Here is a 24248-nt window from a genome sequence, read left to right as displayed (position 1 = left end):
CTCCAACACACACCCATTATCCACATTAGCCACACATCCACACTTGAGCGGAGGTGTCGCCCCACTGCTGATATACACACCTTCTCATTTGCTCAATTGAAAGCGCTCTCAATTAGACAGTTTGTTGTTCCCTTGCACTCTCCCTCAATCCTATTCATCTACCGTGCCTGGCTCATTGTGCTGGCCGTGTCATTGCATATGACAGCTTCTCTTTCTCATGCCACATCTCACGGGACTGTCAATTTCGCCCTCAAAACCCCTCCCCACCCACCACCACACACACAGGCACGCAGACACACGACCTCAGAGTCTCGCACCTGGTTATATATGGAATCAGAATCCTGCCAATACTCGAAACCTCGGTTTGAATCTCCGAAAACATTTTTGTATGACTGAAAAAATGTTTTGAATCTCCCAAAAATTATTTTGAATCTCCAAAAATATTTTTTGAATGACTGAAAAAATCACTGAAAAAGCGTTAAAAAAAAAAAAAAAAAAAAGGTTCAAAACAGTCACTAGCCAAGTTTCAAAAATGGCATTTTGGCATTGTTCTCCCTCGGCATTTATTTGTTGCCCGTTTTTGAAACCTGTAAACTCTGAACGTTCTCAAAACGTTGAAAAAATATTTCCAAACCTGAAAAGTGGGTTTGAATCTCCAAAAAGCATGTTAAATCATTCAAAAAGACAACCTTTTTTTTCCCCCCATAATTTAATTTTACAGTGTTTCACCCACAAACTTTCAGAGATTCAAAACGGTCACCAGCCAAGTTTAAAAAAAGGCATTTTGGCATTGTTTTCCCTGGACATTGGTTGAAAGACTGACAATGTTTTCAATGTTGTTTTGAAACTGCAATTTCAAAAAGTCCCATTGAATTACAAAACAGCGACGCTCACAGGACCATGGAAGAACTGCCTGGTGGAGTGTGGGGGGTGGCGGAGGGGGGGCGTTAGAACACTGCCAAAACTTCGCGAATCCTCGTAACTTCGTACTTGAAACTTGAAGCCACGCGGTGGTCATGTGGTTGGGAGTAGGACGAATGTTCACATTTATGAAAATCCTTTTTTTTTGAGAAGCACCAGGCCTTTGACTGCAATCATGGCTCTCAAATTGACACTCGTCTTTCTTTTCTAGCTGGTGGCGCTGTTCGAAGTGCAGCGTGGGATGACAGACAGCCCCAGGGAGAGCATCTCTAATGGCGATTCAAGTACTCCACCCAGTCCAGAGCCGCTGAGCTACTATTCACACGTGCAGCTCCAGGAGCCAAACAAAGGGGAGATAGAAGTCAATGAGGCCGTCCTCAAATCCAGTAAGTCACTGAGTGTTAGGTTTAGTCATCTTGACTCGTGATTTGTGCCTAAAACTCCAGGCTGCTGAATATGTGAAATCATTAATAACTCGGTTAACTCATAACTTAGAAAAATACAAATGAAACAACTGTTCGACTGCAGCGCACAGTTTTCTTCACATCCAAATGCGCAGCCTATGTGAGTGGAACTTCCTCCACCTCTTAACTCATTTGCTCCCAATAACGTGTAAATACGTTTGTTTTTTTTATGTTTTAAGTGTCCCAAAGACGTATTTATACGTTATTGGGAGTAAATGAGTTAACAATAGAAATAACGGTTAAATGTTGGGTCGCCAGAGAACATAACAGAATATGAAAAGAATATGTCACGTTGTTTTGGTGTACCTAATCCAACCATCCATGCATCCATCCATCCATCCATCCATCCATTTTCTTGACCGCTTATTTCTCATAAAGGTCGTGGGGGGTGCTGGAGCCTATCTCAGCTGGCTTTGGGCAGTAGGTGGGGTGCACCCGGGACCGGTTGCCAGCCAATTGCAGGGCACACAGAGACGAACAACCATCCACACTCACAAGCACACCTAAGGACAATTTGGAGCGCCCAATTAACCTGCCATGCATGTCTTTGGAATGTGGGAGGAGACCGGAGTACCCGGAGAAGACCCACGCAGGCACGGGGAGAACATGCACTAAGTTTTAACCAACCATGTAAACTCATTTTTTTTTTCTGGAAATTCAGGTTTATTCTAATTCCTTTATTGGTGTGCTTACCTCCATTTGATTATTCACAATAATCTGGTTATAGCGTGCATGTAATCCGGTTGAGTGGTGGCGGAAGGAGCAAGGAGTAATTCTGTAATCAGTTAGGCATCAAAGTGCTTGCGTGTGCGCGTGTTATGTGTGTGGCTGAGCGGTTTGTTTGAACAGGATGATTGGACTTCACACTGGCCCAGTGGGATGATTAGGCCTGCATTGATCCGCTGCTACATGGACACACGCGCACACACACACTCTCGGAAGAGTCCTTATCGCATCATCCCATGAGCAGCCTGTACCGGGTCGCTCGGTCGATTGCCAGAGAAACAGACCACTGGGCAACACACACATGTACATGCAAACATACACACTCAGTCATTACTTAGTGTGCTTGCAAGACAAAGTCACCATCAGCACCTATCACGTGACACCGATTATGCTGGTAAGCTTTCAGACAGAAGTGTCCTTGCTGTTACCGCTGCCCCTGCAGTGAACCGGCACTGTAGTGCTACTGAACTTTTTTTTTTTTTTAGAAGAGACAACAAGAGGAAATCCTTGCAGTATACCTCCCAGAGCTGTACAAGCAGCCGAGTTAGCAGATGGAGAGTTCTAAGCAGATAAATTTGTGAGGCCCCTTTTGGGTCTCTCGAAAAACTCACTGGAAAGTGAGCGGAACCTTGCATTAAATAAGGCCTGTTTTGAACCTTTCAGTCACTATCAGAAACGTCTCCAAGGTAATCTTGGTCATGCCCTGAAAGAGTTGCCAGTGTCATTCTAATCCATAGATGTGACCCCTGGCGCCACCACTTGACCCAAAGGTCACTTTAGCTCAGGGGTCAACATAGTCGCCCTTATGCTCTTTCAAATAGCTGATGAAGGCAAGGGACATTAAACAGCTGGAGGACTTGGGTAAATGAACGAAGAAGGATTTATGGGGCTAAGTAATGGACCCTAGCTGTGACCATAGACCACACAAGTGTACAGTGAATGTGTACTTCGTGTTCTGGCAAATCACCGGGGAGCATGTGGTGGCATCAAGCAAGCATCATTAGTGCGCAGTCTTTACGCAGAAGGGCGAACATCTCCTGCTCTGGAGGGAGTCTTAAGAAATCTCCAATAATGCCACGAGATTTGTTGCTCACACTAGGGCTCATTCTTCCGTACTGTACTGAAGTTTGATGATATAAATTGCTCAACAAACCCAAACACATCACTACTAGACGAGTAATATGTGAACGCTGTTTGAAAGGATATTTGTGACCATTTTTTATCAGCTACACACGCACGCACACACAAAAAACGTTCCCATTCCTGCTTGTTTTCCTCCTTGACACTCTGTATTCTGCCCACGTTGGATCAGGACCCTGTCACTGCCCCCTAAAGAGAGATTGATTACAGGAAAGGAGAGGATTTTGCTCGTATTCCCCTTTTCTCAGTTTTCTCCTTCCCTTCTCCGTCACAATCTTTCAGTGCACTACTCTCATTTATCCTGCACTTGCTCCAGTCTTTCTTTTTTCTCTGTTGGCTTCTGTGTGACCACACCCTGACAGAGGATTTGATATCACACCAGCTCCCATTAGGCTGCATATTAAAATCCCAAGGCAACACAAAGCTCCAAATTACATTCTTTTGAATTGTTTCTTGATGGATTCAAAGACCTGTCTTGTGCCAACTCTCTCGCACCCTGCTGGTTTGGGCAGGGCTAAATGATTACCGTATTTTCCGCACTATAAGGCGCGCCTTCAATGAATGACATATTTTAAAACTTTTTCCATATAAAGTCGCTAAAGTAGAGGCTGGGGTTACGTTATGCATCCATTAGATGGTGCTGCGCTAAAGGGAATGTCAACAAAACAGTCAGATAGGTCAGTCAAACTTTATTAATAGATTACAAAGCAGCTTTCTGACAACTCCATTCACTCCCAAAATGAATTAACAGTTGTTTTATTATTTTCTCTGAGGTAAAGTATTAGTATTAGCTAGCGTTCCAAGATGGCGGGATCTTCTGCGCATGCGCGTCACCGATCGTGCAGGGTCACCGATAGCGTCTTGACAGCGAGACCTGTTGCGGCTCAGTATTGATCCATATATAAGGCGCACTGGATTATAAGGCGCATGGTCAGCTTTTGAAAAAATTGAAGGCTTTTAGGTGCACCTTATAGTGCAGAAAATACGGTATTATAAATGTGTATGAGTGAAGGATTGGTGCCATGTAAGCTTTACAATTATTGTTAGATGGATGCTGATATGGTTTACAACAGTTCAGGTTTGTGAGGCAGCCGTTAATAATTGCGCACCTCATGTTATTGCATCCTTTTTTATTTATGTATTTATTTATGTATTTATTTATGTATTTATTTATGTATTTATTTATGATTAAAACCATCAGCTATAAGTCTGGACTTCAACCTCCAGATTTTGTCCGAGCAGTGCAATTTTATTTAGCTCACCACGGGACTGTTTGGAACCATAAACTGTAATCTGGCTTCTATTTCCACTGCTGTGTGTGCAAGTGGGGTGGAAATATTTATTCGCTGTGCAAATAATGTGACATCATAACAGCTTGACACAGTAACACATTGATGAGTTCAGCAAAAAAACAAAAAAAAAAAAAAGGCCGTAACTTGTCACCCATGTCAAAAAAGGGTTATTAACTCATTCACTCCCAGCCATTTTCACAGAAACAACTCCTTTGCTCCCAGCTGTTATACTGGATTTTGACTGATTTTACAAGGCCCACAGAATATTGTGTTCTATTGCTATCAAAACATGGAACCTACAAAAAGAAACATTAAGAATCTTTTCTTTCATCAGGAAAAAAAATAGATTTGTGTCTGTTTCTGTTTTGTAGCAATTCGCATTAGAATACAGAAATTCACATTCCAGGTGAAAACACTATGAAAAAGAGCTTGTTGCAACATAGCCCTGGCTGATCTCACTCTGCCGCCACCTGCTGGCCATTTTTTGTAGTAACTACCATTGTTTTAAGCCACCTCTTCATGTCAGAAGCTGCACCAAAGCCTTCTGTATGCTCTTGCATGAAAAAAAAAAAGACATTAAAACAAACATATAAATACGTTTTTGGGAGGGAATGAGTTAAGATCATCACCTGCCACTATGGCGGTCCAGGTTAAAGACCATCCATCTCAACATTTCCCAGACACACGGCTGTGGTATCCTTGAGCAACATACCCCAAACTGCCCCATAGGCGCCAAAATTGTTCAAGTAGCACGACTAGTAGCAGTTGTCTTCTAACAGTGTGGACGTACAGCCTCCAATGTTCTTTCTTCTTAACTTCTCGTTTATTAAAAGTAGCTTTGTTTAGGAAAATAAGCTTTTTTGTGTTCTTCATGTTCCCTTCCTTATTGTACATAGAAGTGACAATATCATTTTCAACTGTACTGCTTACTGTGAAAAAAATGCTTAGGGAACTAAACTTCCTTCTTTATTGCAGACACGCCCCTTTTGGTGAGGAGCAGCAGTGACTCCGTATTGGCTCCTCCCCTTGAGATGACCACTGCGTCAATACACGATGAACGAAACAATGAAGCATCCCAAATGGTGAGCGTTTTGTCACTGTAGCTGGGTTTACATGGAGAATTTTTTTTTTGTCATTCCGGTTGAAACTATTCCAACGGAAAATGTCTGGTCAACCATTTACATGTGACATGTTCTATTCCAATCAGCCGTTTCTATGCACCGCAACATTAATCAGAAGAGCTCGTTTACAGCCATGTCTTATCAAGATGGAGTTGATTAATCTATTTAGTGTAATATTGGCTGTTATTTGAGCAATTTATTAAAGAAACAGCTTGATATAAACTAGATACAAGTAGTTTGAAATACGTTTTCCCATTGCAGACGAGATGAAATCTGGTGGGACTTTGCCATTTTCAAGTGTGTTAATGACAAATTCATTTCACGTTCTGATTTAACTATTTACATGATGTTTGTTTGGATTGGCAACAGGAATACACCACCGATGCAATTCCGAATGAATCCAGCCTTTATTTTCCGATTGAGGTCTTCGTTCGGAGCATTTTTCATTCTGTTTGGTCATTCAATTTCATTCGAATCAGAACACAAGGCTCCATCGTAAACCCGGCTCAACACGTACGTTTGCTCCTTTTAAATTCCACTGAATTAATTTGTTTAAAAAAATGGACATGTGAGCATTTTCTGTCAAATGTCTTGGACGTATAAAAGAAAGTAAATAAATAACCAAGGCATGAAGACATCCCATTTGCCATTATGCTCTTTGAGGCATGCCCTCTTTGAGGACAAAGATGAAGAAGCATTCACCCTGGCCCAGAACTCTGCTTCGGGGTGCACTTTGAAATGAAGTGCACTCCATCTTTTCCAAAGAAGCTGCCATTTAACAGCACACTGTTGACTGTTGGGGTGTGTTTGCGTGTTGGCGTGTGTGTGAGAGTGAAAAGAGAAACCATGGTACCAACATTAGAGTCAGCAATGACTCAGCATTACCCGAAGTAAATGCAACGCTTACTTCAACCTGAGCGTGCTGGATCATTTCCGATGATTTAAAGGACACATTTAGCCTATTTTTTTTTAGTTCCCAGGTTTCTTATTAACATATCTGTGAAAATCACCTTCAAAAAACCCAAAACATCAAGAATAAAAGCATTTCATAAACCATTCTTTCTGGTTTAAGTTCAAAGAAGCTTGATGCTTCAAGTAATCCAGCCCTGATCCTATTCCACATACTGCTGGGCCAATGAGTACAGATGTCATCAATTGGATGACTAAGGCCTGAGCTAAAGGTGGCTACACTTTGATCTCAAACGTAAACAGGCAACCGTGAATGACAAAGCACACAAGCTCCTGCAAGAGAGCATGCATTCTATTTTCCTACATGGATTTAGCAGCAGCCTAGCTGAGTTAGACTTTCTCAGTTACTGTGTGACTGAATGTGTAGTAAACACATCGATGTTTGAATTCATGCACAGCTTCAGCTCCCCCCCCCCCCCCAACCTTGCTCTCCAACTTGACTCTCTTCCCCTTCCAGACCATATCTGAGCTCGTTCTCAACTCAAAACCAACAACCTGCCATCTTGATCCACTCCCACTGCACTTGTTAAACCCCGTCTCCATCTCATCTCAATCTCATCTCAATCTCATCTCAATCTCATCTCAATCTCGTCTCGTCTCGTCTCGTCTCGTCTCGTCTCACTCTTCTCATTCTCATTCTCATTCTCATTCTCAACTCATCTCAATCTCAATTCATCTCAATTCATCTCATTCTCAATTCATCTCATCCTCATCTCATTCTCATTCTCATCTCAATTCATCTCAACTCATCTCATCTCAATCTCAATTAATCTCATCTCATTCTCATCTCAATCTCAATTCATCTCATTCTCATCTCATTCTCATCTCAATCTCATCTCAATCTCATCTCATCTAATCTCAATCTCAATCTCAATCTCAATCTCCCTCATCACCATTATCCACTCTTCCCTAGTTACTGGTATTGTTCCCCGGACTCTCAAAAATGCTTCTATTCCACCAATGCTTAAAAAAAAAAAAGGCCAAGACCAAACCCACTTCAGTAACCTTCGACCCATATCCAACCTACCTTTCATCTCCAAAATTCTAGAAAAATCTGTTGCCAGTGGCAACTTGCCACCCAACTTCACAACCATCTCATCTCAAATAACATCTATGAGCAGTTTCAGTCTGGTTGCTGTCCCTTCCATAGTACTGAAACAGCCAATGACCTCGTCATAGCTTCGGACTCTGGCCTACTCTATTCTCATCCTACTTGACCTCACAGCAGCATTGAACACCATCTCTTGACAGACTGGCATCCATTGGCACCACTCACACACCTCACACCTGGTTGACGTCTTATCTCTACGTCACACTCAATAATACATTCAGCTCAAATTTTCTAAATCATATGAATAAAATTGTACAACTGATTTCAGGTTCAGAGTTACTATGTTGATTTTAAGGTCCAAGTTGAATTGCTCTTAATCAGAGGTTTAACATCACACTGCCTCTCTCTCTCTCTCTCTCCTCTCTCTCTCTCTCTCTCTCTCTCTCTCTCTCTCTCTCTCTCTCTCTCTCTCTCTCTCTCTCTCTCTCTCTCTCTCTCTCTCTCTCTCCTCTCTCTCTCTCTCTCTCTCTCTCCTCTCCTCTCTCTCATATACAATATATCATAGACTATTCATTTTATAACACGTCTCAATTTGTGTCATTTAAGTTATAAGCAGGTGCAAGTACAACATACAGGCAGGCGACCACTCTGTGTGCAAGTCATCATTTGCACTGTTTTCCAGACGCAATGTGTATTTAAGCGCTTGACATTAGCCCATCTTGCGTTAGGTCACGGAAAGACGCTCAGCAACAATAGTGCCTGTGGCTCATCCTCCTGTAACACCCCCCCCCCCCCCCCCCCCCAGCCCTAATATACACTCTATTGTGTGATAATCTCACACGGCCGCATAAGTAGGTCACTATTTGTTCAGGCGACATATACGTGCACATTCAGAAATGCACTCTTGGAATTTTTATGTCTCCTTAAACAAGCTGGTAATATTTTTTGGGGGAATAATAGCACTACAGCTTTGATTTAGTGTGACAGATTGTTGTTTGGGGAGTTGGTTGTGTGTGTTTCATTATAGATATGGGCGGGTGGGCAGGTTGGTTGTGGTGGGGGGTGTGTGCTGAGTTAGGGAGCTGGTGGGCGGGAACTTTTTTAGCCATTAGTGCTAGTGACAAAATGAAAGTGACGAAGCAGAAGGATCTAATTGCGCCCGTCATGTCTTAAATGATTTTGGGGCGAGTGTATCTAAGGGTCTTGCAGCAGTGGACGTTGAAGTTACCCTTCGTTTATTTTCACATCTCACTCCTCGTCCGTTTGCTCACGGCTTGTTGACTTTCAGACTCAACAACTAGATCCTTGCTTGACACGGGGCTGTGATGCAGTGCGGGGGTGGGGCCAACTAGAAAGACGTAAACACAAAGGTAGCGAGGGGAGGAAAGTGTCGCCTGGCGGAGCTCGGTGTCCAGCGGTCCACAATTTGCGAAGGTGATTGATGATGACGCCGCTCGTTTACTGCACTAATTGAGAGCGGTTCGCTTTGTATCTACTGCTTCCTGTGAGACGTTAGTTAAATCTTATTTATATGCGTCGTTATGTTTTTATTTGGGCAATACTGAATGAATTTGTATTTTTTATCATTGCAGGAAATCAATCATGCACTGAAGGAGGTCCAAAAAATCTCACCAAGATGAACCAGATTACATTTAGGTAAGACTATGTAGAGCTCATTTGCGTTTATATGACGCCCTTCTGTAAGTCATCAGAAATATTAGACCCAAATAGCAAAAAACATATTAATGCTGCATGACTGGAGAAAGACTGAAAAAAAAAAAAAAAAAAAAAAAATATATATATATATATATATATATATATATATATATATTTTTTTTTTTAACTGACATGGCTGACCTTCATCATTGTTTTTTCCCCCTTATTTCAAACTGTTCTTTGGTGTGGTGAGATTCATCATCACGGAAACTGGTTTATTGTTTGTATCATTAATCCGTTTTTTTTGGGGGGGGACCTCACAGTCCCATGGCATGATGGGAGGTTATCAACATCTGTCATAATCGCCAAGTCAACATCTGACTGCCCCCATCACAGCATCTCCGAAAGGTGTCAGGATTATTTAACAGTGGATACTGGAGCTCACAGGTGGCCCGGATGGATATTGTGTGTGTGTGTGTACCATTTTACAGTACAGCGATATTTTGACAGCCTCATGACAGAGCGGAGGCCCGGCTCGCGCAGATAGTTTGCCATGGTAACAGATGGATGGTGGTGGAAGGAGTTGCGTTTCAGCGATCGCCTACAAGTTCGTTAGGCACTCGGTCCCCTGTTGATGTAGGGGAAGTCAACCACGAGTGGGTGCGCCATCTGTCTCACTCCTTGTTGCTCTTTTCATTCATCCTAATGTACCCCCCCTTCCCCCTACTTCCGTGAATGACTGTTTTGTTTTGTCGGTGGTAGGCTGAAACGGGTGAATATATATTGGGATGTTGCACTAACAAGCTGTGGCTTCGTCTGATGAGCTTGTTTGCAATTTTATAAAATATAAATGAACATAATTAACTGAAGTATGTGCGTGCGTGCTGATACCAGTACTACTGTGAGACTATACATCATTCATCACTAAGTGTTTGAGTGCATATTGTCTTGGTCTCTGCTTGTTTATTTTGGGTAAACCACACTTGTAATGTGTTTTACACTAAAACTGTCATTTTCAAAATGCGTCAGGTATCCAAGTAGGTACACCATGGTCCTACCATACAGTACATCTGCCATAATCGCCAAGTCAACATCAACATCAAGTAACAATATCCAAATGATACGATAATGTCACGATATGAACCTCACAACATAATGTATAATATTGTGGGGGGGATGTTGGCGATATAAAAAACAGGGTCACAAAGACTCACAATACTGTATAGAAGCTCACGATATTGTTAAAAAAAGCTTAAATATTCTTTTAGGGATGTAACGATATCCAAATATCACGATATGATATCACGATATGAAGCTCACGATACGATAATTATCACGATATTGTGGGGAGGTTGGCAATATTTAAAAAAGGTCACAATATTGTAAAAAAAAAAATAGCTCATCCTAAAAAAAACAAAAAAAAAACAATATTGTGCTTTTGTACATAACAGCAATACATATAAACTACCTTCAATCTCTAATAACACTCAATATTGACACTTTTAATCGCTAATGCAAACCCACATCGAGTTCCTCCACATATTGACTCGCTTCAAAACATTTTACAATCCCCTTCATCTGACAATTAGTGTATTTTAAACATAGAAGGGCCAAAACATACCTAATTAAAATTAAACTGCACTAAAAAACTAGCCACCAGAGGGTGCTATAACTGCACAAATGGAAACAACCTGCTTTTTTTTTAAACAGATGTGTAGCTTTTAAATATCGTGAACATGACGACGACGATATTGTGGCAGTTTTAATATCACGATATCGTGATATTGTCGGTATTGTTACATCCCTGCTAAATAGCAGCAGTTACAAAGAAATAGGCTTGGCCAGTCATTTTATTGTCATGTGCTCCTCCTGTTGGCTCAACGGTGCACAATGCTGTGTTTGGCTGAATCGGGTGAAAAGTCATGTTTTTTGACAGAGATGTTGAAAAAATTTTTGCTGGTGTGACTGATTTATGGGCGTGCCAGCCCCTGCAGTATGTCCGTAGAACATTGTTTTGCCATGTGAGCTATTAATAATCAGAGCAGGTTTCCTCTTTGGATAGTTTAATTGGCTTATGTGGGTGTGTGTGTGGATTCCGTAGAACACAAAATATAAATACAAATAAACATGAGTAATTGAATATTAATGTCTCGTGTATACAATGCTAATTAGACGAGTTTATAATTATGCATAGAGTTGAAATAGTGCAGGTTATATTAACCTCAATGTACATCAACAACGTTCAATCAGTATTCAGTACTCATACTTAATATTGAGGCACTTCTTTGCTAATACATGTGTACATTGTGAATTGAGTCAATTTGTGTAGGAACTCAAATGCAGTATATTCCCCTTCATCTGGCAATGATGAACATGTAGGTGGCCAAAACATGTTTAATTTAAATTAAGATGCACTAATAAACTAACCACCAGAGGGTGCTCGAACTGAAAAAAGAAAAGAAAAACAACCTGGCCTTAGATGGCTGATAGATGGCTGTTTTTAATATAACGTAATGATGAAATTGTGACAATTTTAATATTGCAGTATTAAAATCATTATTCTATCATTACATCACTCCCCTACAAAAGCTGTGGTGCAAAAGTTAAAAAGCTACCTGATGCCTAGGTGTGTGGGGAGGTGTCTTGCTTCCACTCTTGCCTTCACTAGATGGCAAGTCGGTGGAGCAGTTTAAATGTCCTACCAATCAGGCTCCAGCAGGTTCTTGGGTGTCAACAAGTTGATCGATGCCTCCTGCAGGTGTCCAACTGTGATGAAGTGGTCCACACAGCCTAATGTGCATAAATAATAGATGGTTTTGAGTGCACGATAGGGAAGCCGGGAGCACTATTTAATTCTGATGTAACTGTGCTCTACAAGTCGTGCATGTCTGTAAATTCCACGTATGTAAAATGGTTTGTGTGTTTGTAAGGACACAGGATTTACAATTTGAAGGTACTGTAGCTTACATGCGTTTGTTTGTTTACTGTATACCAGGGGTGTCCAAACTTTTTAATTTGAGGACCACATACAGAAAATCAGAAGGACGCAAGGGCCACATCATGTTATGAAGAGAAATTGTGTTTAGTCCTAAAAATGTATTTGTGCTTTTGCATATTTCGAAAAATTCTACAGTATATACACCATTTTATTTGTAATATGGCAGTAAGGTTATTATAGTTGGGGAATTTTTCATTTTGGTTCTTTAATAAACACCATGGGAGCGACGTCATCTTAAGGTGCTTTTCTATTGGCTGCTGCTAGATGATGTCACTTCTGTGTGACATACTTTCAAACGTCATTATTCCGGTTGATATAAAAATAAATCTACTAAAAATCACACCAAAGACAAAAACTAAGTACATTTTTGCTATAATAATAGTTCTAGTTAGTTTTGTAAACATAAGATGTAATTTCAGTTAGTTTTTGTTTTTTAAAGCATTTTGTTTTTATTTTATTTTGTTATCGAAATTGTTTTTTGAATTTTAGTTGTGGTTATTTCGTTAGTTTTAGTTTACTAAAATAACCTTTAACTCATTCACTCCCAGCCATTTTCACATAAGCAGTCCCGTTCGCTCCCGGCTGTTTTATTGGATTTTGACAGATTTTGCAAGGCCCACAGAATATTGTGTTCTATTGCTATAAAAGCATGGAACCGATCAAAAGAAAGATTAAAGTCTCTTCTTTCATCAGGAGAAAAAAGTATGTTTCTATCTGTTTCCGTTTTGCAGCAATTAGCATGAGAAGAGAGCTAAGTTTCATCAGTTTTCACAAATCTATTTAAAATTGTAAGTAATTGAGCTTTTTTTCTACATGGCCCTGGTTGATCTCCTTTGCTCTGCTGCCACCTGCTGGCCGTTTGTGTAATAACTACCATTTCTGCAACCGTTCTTTGCAATTGAGAGGCTGCATCAAAGCCTTCTGTATGCTCTAGCATAAAAAAACAAAAAAACAAAAAACGTATAAACACGTCTTTGGGACACTTAGAACATTTAAAAAAAACGTATTTATACGCTATTGGGAGTAAATGAGTTAATAGCACCCGTTTTTCGATACCCTCCCTTCTTACTTTGACCATCTCCAAACATTTTTGTTTTTATTTTATTTGAACTGAGTCAAATGCCATTATTAGCATATGTCGCTGGGACAATGAAAAATGCAAATGGCCCTCGGGCCGTAGTTTGGACACCTCTGCTGTATACAGTACAGTATGTGTGATCCTTGTGGGGCTTGAGTGGAGAGTGGTCAGTGATGACTACAGAGGCGTGTGTCACAAGCCCCCCAAACTTGCATTATGCGTGAAAGCAAACAATATAGTGTTCATTTCTTCACTCTTGCTTGCCTGCACCACCACTTGCTGCACAACTTATACAACTAAGATTTGTTCCGGATCAGACAAACGGGCCGAAAGTCTCTTTCGTATCAAAAGCAGCCTTCTTTTTCTTTATCTTGAGTGGTATCATCCTTGTTTATGTGCTCTCGAGTCACAGTTCATATCTAGCACAAGCTTATTAAGAGGGGCTCATTCTTGTTTCCTCTTGGCCTTTTTCATACGTTTATCTCTCCTCCATTGTCCAGCGGCTTTGGATGTTTAAGAAGCAGCCAGATAAGGAGTGAAGTAGCAACCTGCAGCCCAGTCTTTCTCACACATGCATGCACACGCCACCACACCCCCACAGACACAACTAAGAGCAGCTACCTGTAAACTAATTTGTTTTTATCAATGTTTCCTGGACAAAAAAAAAAAAGGCAAGCTATATGCAGCAGTCCGGCTTAAAAAGATAGGAAAAGTGGGTGTGGGTGTACACAATACATCTGTATTTGCTTTATAATGTGTGCATTTTGTTGGCAGCTCCCTCACAAGAACGGTGAACTTACTGGGGGATCGCGGGCCCCTCGGTATCCAAGTCATGCCCTATTGCTCCTCTCTCAGTGGAAGGTGAGGACATGCAGACGCACACACGCACACAAATACAACCGCGCTTTGTTCCTGCCACTTGTAATCCATCAAACAACATTAGAGAAAGGCAGATGGCAATGTTGACTGGAAATGCACGAGAGAATCAAGTTCTGCCATGACATCATACACTGAATGTGGTCACCCACTCCGTGAGTCGACATTTTCTCCTCCGTGTGTGTCGCGCAGGATGTTGGGCCTCCACATTACAAACATCGAGGACACCAGTCGCACCAAGAGAGAGAATATCTTTCAAGAGGATGAGTGTATTGTTCAAATTAACGGAATACACCTCCAGGATAAGTCCTTTGCAGAGTGAGTATGTTGGGAAGTGATCATAGTGTATGTAAAACATAAACGTGCTGGTACGGCGACACAAAAAAACAAACAAACAAAAACAAAACGTGTATTTTGAAATTTGGACTAGGCCAGTGCTTCTCAATTATTTTCTGCCATAAACCCCCCCCAGGAAGAAGAACACCCCCCCCCCCCCCCATATGCTTAACTCTTTAACTGCCAAATGTTATCCAAAAAAAACCCCCCAACGGTGCCAGATGATTCTGAGCATTTTCACCTTTCATCTTTCAAAGCAAACATAATATGGTGGCGGTATGACGACATAAATTTGGTGGATACCACATGAAAGATTGGATTCCATTCTTTAATGAGAAAAAAAAAAGTATTTCAACTTTATTCTGTTCTTTAGTAATCGCCGTTTGAAATGAGGTCATTTCAGTGACTATACAAAAATATTAAGAGGAAAAAACAAGCTTTTTGTGGAAAGATAAATTTTTTTTGCACAACAGTGACTTTGACACGAATAGTTTTTGTTTAGTGACAAGGCAGCGCTGCACAAGACGTTGCGCTGCCCATTGAGAGAAAACAAAAACAAAAAACGTAATAAACGTAAATTAACGATTTTGGCGACATTCATTAGGATTTTAGAATACGTCATTAAACGCTTTTGGCGGTCAAAGAGTTAATCATATTTCCTCGTCTTAGCTTTCGAGAGACTTTCGTTTGTCTCTTTATCTCCGTCTCTCTCCGCCTGTCTTCTCATCCCTGTTAAATATTTTTTCATGGTGTCACTTGAGGGTCTGCTAGACTTCGTGCCTACACTTCATACTCATACTCTGTGCTGTGTGCAAAGCGCGCATGCTCAGTGTAAACAAAACCCCGACACCACCGAGCGAATGCTCCCTGCGCACACTCTACCAATGAGCGCGCCACTGACCCCTAATGTAGTGGAGGGGCAACTGCTCTTATTCTAAAACGGTAATGATTGCAGCTTCTCAATTCTTTATCCATTGAACTTTTTGAGTTTTTGTGATAGCTTCTGCTTTGAATTGTTTTGCAGGATATCAGAATTGTGTCCTCCAAAATAGCTGCTGTTTCGATGTGATATGCGTCCTATCCATCATTTAATTCATTAATAATTCTTCTGAAATATCAACATTGCAATATTTACTGAAATCGTGTTATAGACGGTAATTTTTAGGCTATATCTGAATACCTGAAACCTGAAGCTGAAAGTCCCTTCCCATTGCCTGGCCCGAAGTTTACAAAAAAAAAAAAAAAGATTTAATGGAAAAATGGAACTGGCCATTCGAAAACGACTCTGGGATTAAGTCTCAAGGATTTAATTAAGAACCAAAACCAGAAAAGCCAATCCACCATTGCTGTAGCTTGATACTTTACCTGTCACTCAGTTTGCCAGAAAAAAAAAAAGAAGCCTCATTTTCTGTCTGCTCTATCTCTTAAATAGTGTGTGTCTTAATACGCTTCTGTCTAGCGCGCACACACACCTACAATCTCCTGCCCCGGTTCTTCTTCACTTCTTCCTCTCCTTGGTAAAGCTCATTTAAGGATACATAAGCCTCATTTACCTTCCATTTTTTTTGGTTTTTTTTTCCTCGCTCTTATTGTTTGCCTGGCAAATTACTTTTGCCGTTTTGCAATGTCGGAGTGTTTCACAAACACTCATTGACTCTCCAGTTAATAGGAGTCATCTTGTTCACAGTTTGATGTCTCCTTCGAACAACACTTGGTATAAATAAATAATAATAATAAATAAATAAATAAATACTGTATTTTTCGGATTATAAGTCGCAGTTTCTTCCATAGTTTCGCTGGGGGTGCGACTTGTACTCTGGTGCGACTTATGTGTGAAATTATTAACACATTATCATATCATTTCACATGTTATGTTCACACTAAACAGCAAGAGGGCGCTCTAGGCCTGTGTTGATAAATTCAACATTGCCGGTAGAAGAGGAAGCGGCGCATCGTCTCCCTCCCGAGTTGGGGGAGTTGTTTAAAAGTGACACCGAGGATGAAGATTTCATTGGATTTAGTGATTTGGAGTGAAACTGATAGTTTGGTAAACTTGTTAGCATGTTCTTTATGCTAGAGTTATATGAATAACTTGTTGTGATGGGAACATAATTCACCCACGGAACGTTGGGACGAAGGAAGAGTTCCGGGTGGGAAGGTTTTGTTATGTGGAAAAGGGGAGTTAGCCTGTTAGCTTCTAGCTGAGTCAATAAAATGCCAGCCTTAGGCTCCGCCCTTCAACACTCCGCCTCCGACTCCCGTCACTGCTCGCTACAAACTCTTAATATGTTACGTCGTTGCTGACATTACCAGGCATGTCAGTCGTGTAACGTTAGTATACCGTACACTTATTCAGCCTGTTGTTCTCTCTTTTATTTTTATTTTAAATTGCCTTTCAAGATGACATGTATGTTTTTGGTGTTGGATTTTATGAAATAAATTTCCCCCAAAAATGCGACTTACACTCCAGTGCGACTTATATATGTTTTTTCCTTCTTAATGACACATTTTTTGGCTGGTGCGATTTATAATCCGGAGCGACGTATAATCCGAAAAATACGGTAAACACATTCCTGAACCCCATTTTTCTCTTCTTGCAGTTCACAGGAAGTGTTCTGCCAGGCCATGTCCGCCCCTTCTATGCACCTGGAAGTTGTCCCCGTCGCCAACAAACCACGCTACGAGAAGGGCCTGATTGGTCAGCTGTTCAGCGGAGAAGGCAAAGACTTGAAAGCAAAGAGTCCAATGGTGACCCGTGCCAAAATTGATCTCCAACCTGTGCCCAAACAAGATTCCAAACCCAGTGAAAGTTTGACGCGTCAAAATGCAGAAGCCAAAATCCCAGAGCCACCTCTGCTAAACCAAGCGGCGACCCCCGTGAAGCCACTGTCGTCAGATTCTCAGTACGGCGACTCCCAGTCGGAAAGGGTTTCTCCCACACCTCCGGCACGGACTGCGAGCTCTTCCCCAGCGGGGAGCCGCAGGCAGAGCCCTCCGGCCACTACGACCTCTGGTGTGCCTGGCCCAGCCAGCCTTACAAACAAGAAAGGTGGCAAGAGGATCAAAATCGACCTGAAGAAAGGTACATTCGTCACTTGTTTTGCGATTAGATTTTAAACCAGAGATGGGCAGAATTAGCCTGAGGCCACAGTCCATTCAAGCCCATGTAACATTCATGGGAGTCCTGTAATATTTGTTGAATTGATTTCTATAAAATTGGCTTTTTTAAATGTTTTGATACAATTTTTTTTTATTCATTTATTCCATTAAATAATTTCATTGATTTGTTGGAAAAAATAAAATACAAATATTAGTTATATATATGACCCTTGTGAGGAATAAGCGGTTAAGATAATGGATGGATGGATATATTAAATATTAGGGGTGTGCCAAAAAATCGATTCATAAAAGAATCGAGATTCTCATTTATTAATTGAATAGAATCGATATTAATATCCAAAAATCAATGTTATTTAAATTAGAAATGAAGAAGAAGGGGAAAAGGCAGTTGTAGCCCACATCCTGTTTTTGTGGAAAAAGGCACTAACAATACAAAATTAATAAATGTTTAAATAAAATTTAAAAAAAAGACACTTTAATCTATTTGTCATTTTGTCTTGTAAAGCAGACTGGAGTAGATCATGACAATGTTGTGCATATCTGTAAATTGAAGCAGAAATCATTTCACAATCAAATAATTTAGAATCGGAAATCGTTTGAATCGAGAATCGAAAATCGATTCTGAATCGAATCGTGACAGTCAAAGATTCCCAGGCCTATTAAATATATATTAGCATCTTCAATGAACCTAGCATTTTTTTTTGAATGGGGTAGGGAAGCCAGAGTACCAGGAGAAAACCCATGCAAGCATGTGGAGTACATGCAAAGTCCACACAGAAAAATGAAGTTGAAATTTGAACATAGAACCACAAAACTGTGAAGCAGAGGTGTTAACCACCGTGACATACATTACTTGAAGTTATCAAAATGAAAAATGGAAAGAATTGGCGCACTGCCATTGAAGGGTTTTCATTGCTTTTTAATTATTTATTGTTTTTTTTTAGAGCAACTTTTCCCCCCTTATCCATCTTTTTTTTGATTTTCACTTTCCCAGTCTTTCACCTGATCAGAGCAGCGAATATTACGGGGTTCTAATGCTTTTCACTCGGCTACAGACTTCCCCCCCCCCCCCCTTTTGTGATTGACAGGCGGCAGGGTTTAGATGCGCTAATGTAGGGCAGGCAGAGGCTTAGTGCACAAACCAGATAGCATCGTGTGCTGCCTTAGTATGCCACACGGGCTTTGCTCTCCCAACACAGACAGCAAGCACGGCACATATCGCTGATAGCTTTGGGTTTGCAGGGCTGTGAAAGAATGAGCAAGGTGCAATAGGCTCTCTGGGGTTAATGGCGCATGACTGGGAGGACTCACACACACACACACACGCACACAATAATAATGACGATGCATGACGTTACCTGCGTTATCCCAGTCACAAGTTTAGCTCTTTTTCTGATAGACCCTTTCATGGCCGACGTCACGATGACGTCACAATGTTTACTGGAGGCAAAAACAACTTGCCGCTGCAGGCAACGGAAGTGCAGCTAGAAGTAAACAACGCTGGTTGTCTGTAGAAAATGTCGTCTTGTTGTGTTTTTGGTTGCCAGAACCGTAAAAGCACCAACAAAAACTTGGAATTATATCGCATCCCAGCCTCTGCCAGTCAGAGCAATCGCAGACGGCTGTGGTTAAACGCGATTAGGCGAAAGGACTGGACTGAGGCTATCATCAACAATGCTCGTGTTTGCAGCGCACAATTCATATCAGGGAAGATTTAAGATTCAGCCTGGACAATGATATGGGCTAGAATTAGTTGTGATTGAAATTACTTAAATTAGTCATTATTTGTGGGATTATTTTTCCATGCACGGACTTACAAAAAGTCCGTGTTTACATGCTACATGCGCGAATGCTAACCGCTAGCTAACCAAACGTTAGCTGTATGTTTCAGTTTTGTCGAGGCGAAACCCCCCACTATGGTTCCGATAACTTGTCTAATTTTTGTAGGAGAGGTACATGCCTCGTATATCCTCGTCTTCTGTCCCTGTCGTTGACTTGGCAGCACTTGCGACCGCACGACACAAAAGTCCTCGCTCAAGTTGTTATATTGTAAATTTTGAACATGTCCATTCAAGACGTAGTCTAATGATTATAGGCCTTCAGTTTATCTTTAGTATAAACGCTCAGTTTTTCTATAAGGTAGATTTAAATGTCCGGCCATTGCACGGTGGGTAGTCCCGTTAAATCATCTATCCAGTGCGTGAGTGCGTACGGGTCAGTAAATATCGGGCCATCAGTCAGAGTTAACTTTTTAAAGTAACATTTACGGTCGTGGGGAGTCAGTTTACTCGCATATTAACTCAAATGGCCGTTTTCCGCGTCCATTCCCGCGTGAACTTTCTGTGAAAATATGCTGACCGGTGTTAGAATCACACGCCACTGAGGTGTTTTTGCCTCCAGCTAAGCCTCTCCCTTTAAATTGCGTCACATTGTTTACAAACTCTGAAGGGTTCTATTGATATGGTCTTTAAATAGTAAAACGATTGGTGATTTGAACGGAAGGTGGAACCCGCATTATAGCAAGTAGTAGGATGCCACTGGACAGCTCAGACTTTTCTTTGTAAAGTTCCAAACAGTGAATACTGGTCACCACTTCCTCATTTGCTCCGTGATGCACGGTGAGACCCCGGCTCTTGGTCTGGAGGAAAATCTTCCTGTTGCATCCCCAGAGAGGGAAGCTGAAGAGCAGCGTTATATCGCCCATATTCTGCTCTCGAACCTCCCATCTTTTTCTGTTACCGCCCTTCATCAGGCACCGCAAGGCCTGCTCACACGTGAAATTAAACGCAGACTCTGGCTAATCCAGCAAGAAGCGAACCGTCTCTCTCTTACTCAAAGGTTGAAATCGGTCGATTCAGAAGACACTAAACTGGGAATCTTTGTTTAGTACAAAACCCTTATGTGGCCAAAGTCGGATATTATCTAGGTTTGGACGGACATTGTCATGCTGTCGAATAAGAATGTGTGTCAAAACATTGCACAGGTATTTAAGTCGGGCATTTGTGGTGGTTTGCATGCTTCCTGGTACTCCAGTTTCCTCCCACATTCCAAAAGCGTGCATATAAAGTACACGTAAAAAGTTTGGGCCCACACACACGTCAGTCAATGTGTTTGCTTTATTTTTATGACTATTTACATTGCAGATGCTCATTGAAGGCATCAAAACAGTGGAGTTATGTACCGTAACGCCACAAAAAAGGTAAAATACGTGAAAACACGTTTTAGATTGTTGTTTCTTCAAAATGGCCACCCTTTGCTCTGATTACTGCTTTGCACATTCTTGGTATTCTCACCTCTGGGAACTCCTTCAGTACTGTTTGAAAACCATTTTCGAGGTCATGCCAATAGTGTGCAAAAAAAAAAATATCATCAGAGCAGAGCTACGATTTTGAAGGAACTACAATATAAAACGTGTTTTCAATTATTTCACCTTCTTTTTACGTCCACATGTTCATTCATAGTTTTGATGCCTCCAGTGAGAATCTACAATGTAAATAGTCATGAAAATGAGCATTAGCATGAGCAGGTGTGTCCAAACTTTTGACCTGTGCTGTAGGTTAATTGACGATTTTAAAACGTGTGTGTGTGTGTGTGTGAATTCTTGTTTGTTGATGTGTCCTGTGATTGGTTGGTCGCCTCTCTCCTGAATTTAGCTGGCATCGGATCCACTTGCAGTGAGGACATTTCATATCGTGAGCCTCTTAAAATAATTGCCTAAATATATACCGGTATATTTTTTGCCTAAATCATAAATCATCTCCTCATGATGTTAACGGTTAATTTTTTTTGTGTTTACTGAAAAATCTGAAAACAACAAAACAAAAAACAGGCGATTATTTTAAGATGTCGATATAAAACTTGGATTGATGAATGTTCTGTTCTTGACTTTCACTTTTCAAAATATGTCGTCCTTATTTTCTTGTAACGTTTTTCTCAATGAGTTGCCAGAAAAAGCTCGTAAATATATTCACCCACTTTATTTTGTTATTAGGATGAATGGAGTCACTGCAGAGACAAGAGTCACTTGTATGAGCACTTTTTAAAATAAACTGAGTCTTGTCAGACTTGGATCAGGCTGTGTAGAATAGTTTTGAGGACATGTTGGGTCCCCATACAGCCTGAGAAAAATGTAAACAAAAGACTGATATCAAAAAATACATCCAGTGTGTTAGCTTGAATTTCAACACTGGCAAAACATTGGTTATTTGTGCACAAATATTTGGGTAATGGATTTATGTTTGGCACACGATGCCCACCACAACTGAGCAGAGCAAAATAAGATGAGGATTGTTTTACAATATGCTTTGCTACAAACACTTTTTTTTTTGTTTTTTTTCAATAAGATGATTATACATACGCAAAAGTACATTTTGATCATGTCCTCTTGCAGGTGCAGAGGGTCTAGGCTTCACAGTGGTGACTCGGGACTCGTCTTCTAGTGGGCCTGGACCAATTCTGGTGAAGAATATACTGCAACGCGGTGCAGCAATCAAAGATGGCCGCCTGCAGCCTGGTGACCGCATCCTCGAGGTAAGACGGCGGCTGTAGACAGAAATACGAAGGCTGTACGTCATCAGCAGCACTCTCTGACTAGGGGTGTGCTCAAAAAATCGATACGGCAATATATCGTTGCGGGCCTCATTACAATACACGTATCGATACGCAGGCGTCAGAATCGATATTGCTCATTAACTTTAAATAGGTAGTTTACGTTTGCCTTTGCAGCTTGCACTGTACCTAAAAAAATAAAAACCAGCAGCGTCTTTGAAGTTAATTGCCTTCAATTAATGCAAAAATAGCTCACCAGTGATTGGACACTGTGTCTTGCGAAGAAAAATGAAAGCAGAGAAAGAATATCAACATTTATTTACTTATAAACTTGTGTCTTAATGTACCAATTTTCCTATATTTTGTTTAAAAAAACGAAATAGAATGTGTTACATGTTGTTTTTATTTCCCAAATATTTCAAATAAGAACATTTTAGAGCTGTAATTTTAATACTTTGATATTTTTACTCATATCGGCTCATGCCTATCAATAAATGTTCCCGGTGTGTCTGTGAAAACTGCTCCTTGCTCTGCAGTGCGTACACATTTACACCAGGCATGCCGCTTTTTGGTAAACCAGAAAAATTACTAACAAAAACGTTTTTGTCATCCAGCATAATAAACATATCCTTTAGGTATAATATGACTGTTATTATAAAATGCAAGTAAATGAATGTGAAATATCGGGATACGTATCGCCTTGAAGATCAAGTATTGGGTTACATATGTATCGCGATACGTATCGTAACATGACCACTGTATCGTGATACGTATCGTATTGTGAGGTTGGCGGCATACCCAGCCCTAACTGCAGTTAGATGCTGCAAATGTAAATATGAGAATGCTTCTCTTAATGTGGCAAATTTTATACTCGGGAGGCTTTTCTAAGCTGTGTTGCTGATGTGCGTAGGTGAACGGAATGGACATGACAGGCCGGAGCCAAGAGGAACTTGTGGCCATGTTGCGCAGTACCAAACAGGGAGAAAGTGTTTGTGTGGTAGTTGCCCGACAGGAGGACATCTTCCTGCCACGGGAACTGGTAAGGAAGTGCTCAACTTCATGATAATGCAGCATCCCTTAAGTGCTCTTTTCATCTGCATCGCTCCCCTGATGCTCCCTCTTTTTTTTTTTGCTGTCTCCTCTCATCCCACGTTCTCCTTTGTAGTCTGTTTTTTTTTAACCATTTCCTGCACATTGAGTCACTTTTCCCCTTTCCCCTCTCAAAGGATCAAACACCTTCATGTTGATGCCCCTTTGCCTATAAACATCGCACATGGATTGACATGCAAACACACGCATGACACGCTCGGCTTTCCTGTCCCACTACGGTTTGTTGACTCAGCCTTGCCAGAGGAAGTCACACGCAAGCCGCAGCGGCCCCACAGGAAGAGTGTGAGCACAGACACGCATGTTGGCACACGACGGGTGATGACTGACCCTTTACCTGTTTAGGCTAAAGGGTTCAGAGGTCGCCATTTTGAATTCGGGGCTCGACACACGGGAAGCGACGTCGCTCGCTCTCCATTCGTTTCCTATGGAAGCAAGGCGACAAGGCGAAAATCGCCTTCCTCCCTCCCCCCGGGCGACACGCGACATTCGTGCATGTGAAAAATCGCACGCGTGCACGTGTACGTAGGTCCGTGACGCGATGCTAGAAAGTTGAAACATGGATGATGGATGATTGGATGTACTGGTTTCTATGGATGTCACTCTGCCTCTTCGATCCTTCCCTCCTTCCCCTCTTTAGTTTTTCCTCTGGTCTCTTGAGATCTCTTTAATTTGTTGGAATTTAGAGGCTTCTGGGGTTGGCGTAAGACTTTGATTTTGTAACCATGGGGAAGGCAGGAAGTGTTTGGTCGGTGCTGGATTTCACTTTGATTTATCTTTCTTTTCTCTTTTTCTTTTCTGACCTTTTCTCTGGTCTCCTGACCATTTGAACCTCACGACTCTGG

At 41.2% G+C, this 24248-nt stretch overlaps 1 protein-coding gene across 1 annotated transcript in view; it reads left to right on the top strand.

Moving 5' to 3' along the window:
- Positions 1–24248, top strand: part of pard3ba (par-3 family cell polarity regulator beta a) — a 136407-nt gene that overhangs the window by 20058 nt on the left and 92101 nt on the right. The window contains 9 exon segments of the mRNA XM_077512352.1: positions 1133–1307; positions 5519–5625; positions 9277–9292; positions 9295–9340; positions 14191–14277; positions 14485–14610; positions 17229–17710; positions 22139–22278; positions 23207–23335. Coding sequence (XP_077368478.1) covers positions 1133–1307; positions 5519–5625; positions 9277–9292; positions 9295–9340; positions 14191–14277; positions 14485–14610; positions 17229–17710; positions 22139–22278; positions 23207–23335 — 1308 coding nt within the window.

Source organism: Festucalex cinctus, chromosome 2, assembly GCF_051991245.1.
Source record: "Festucalex cinctus isolate MCC-2025b chromosome 2, RoL_Fcin_1.0, whole genome shotgun sequence".
In the NCBI taxonomy this organism is placed as follows: domain Eukaryota; kingdom Metazoa; phylum Chordata; class Actinopteri; order Syngnathiformes; family Syngnathidae; genus Festucalex; species Festucalex cinctus.
Note: the sequence above shows the minus strand (reverse complement) of the source record. Positions and strands in the feature narration are given on the sequence as shown.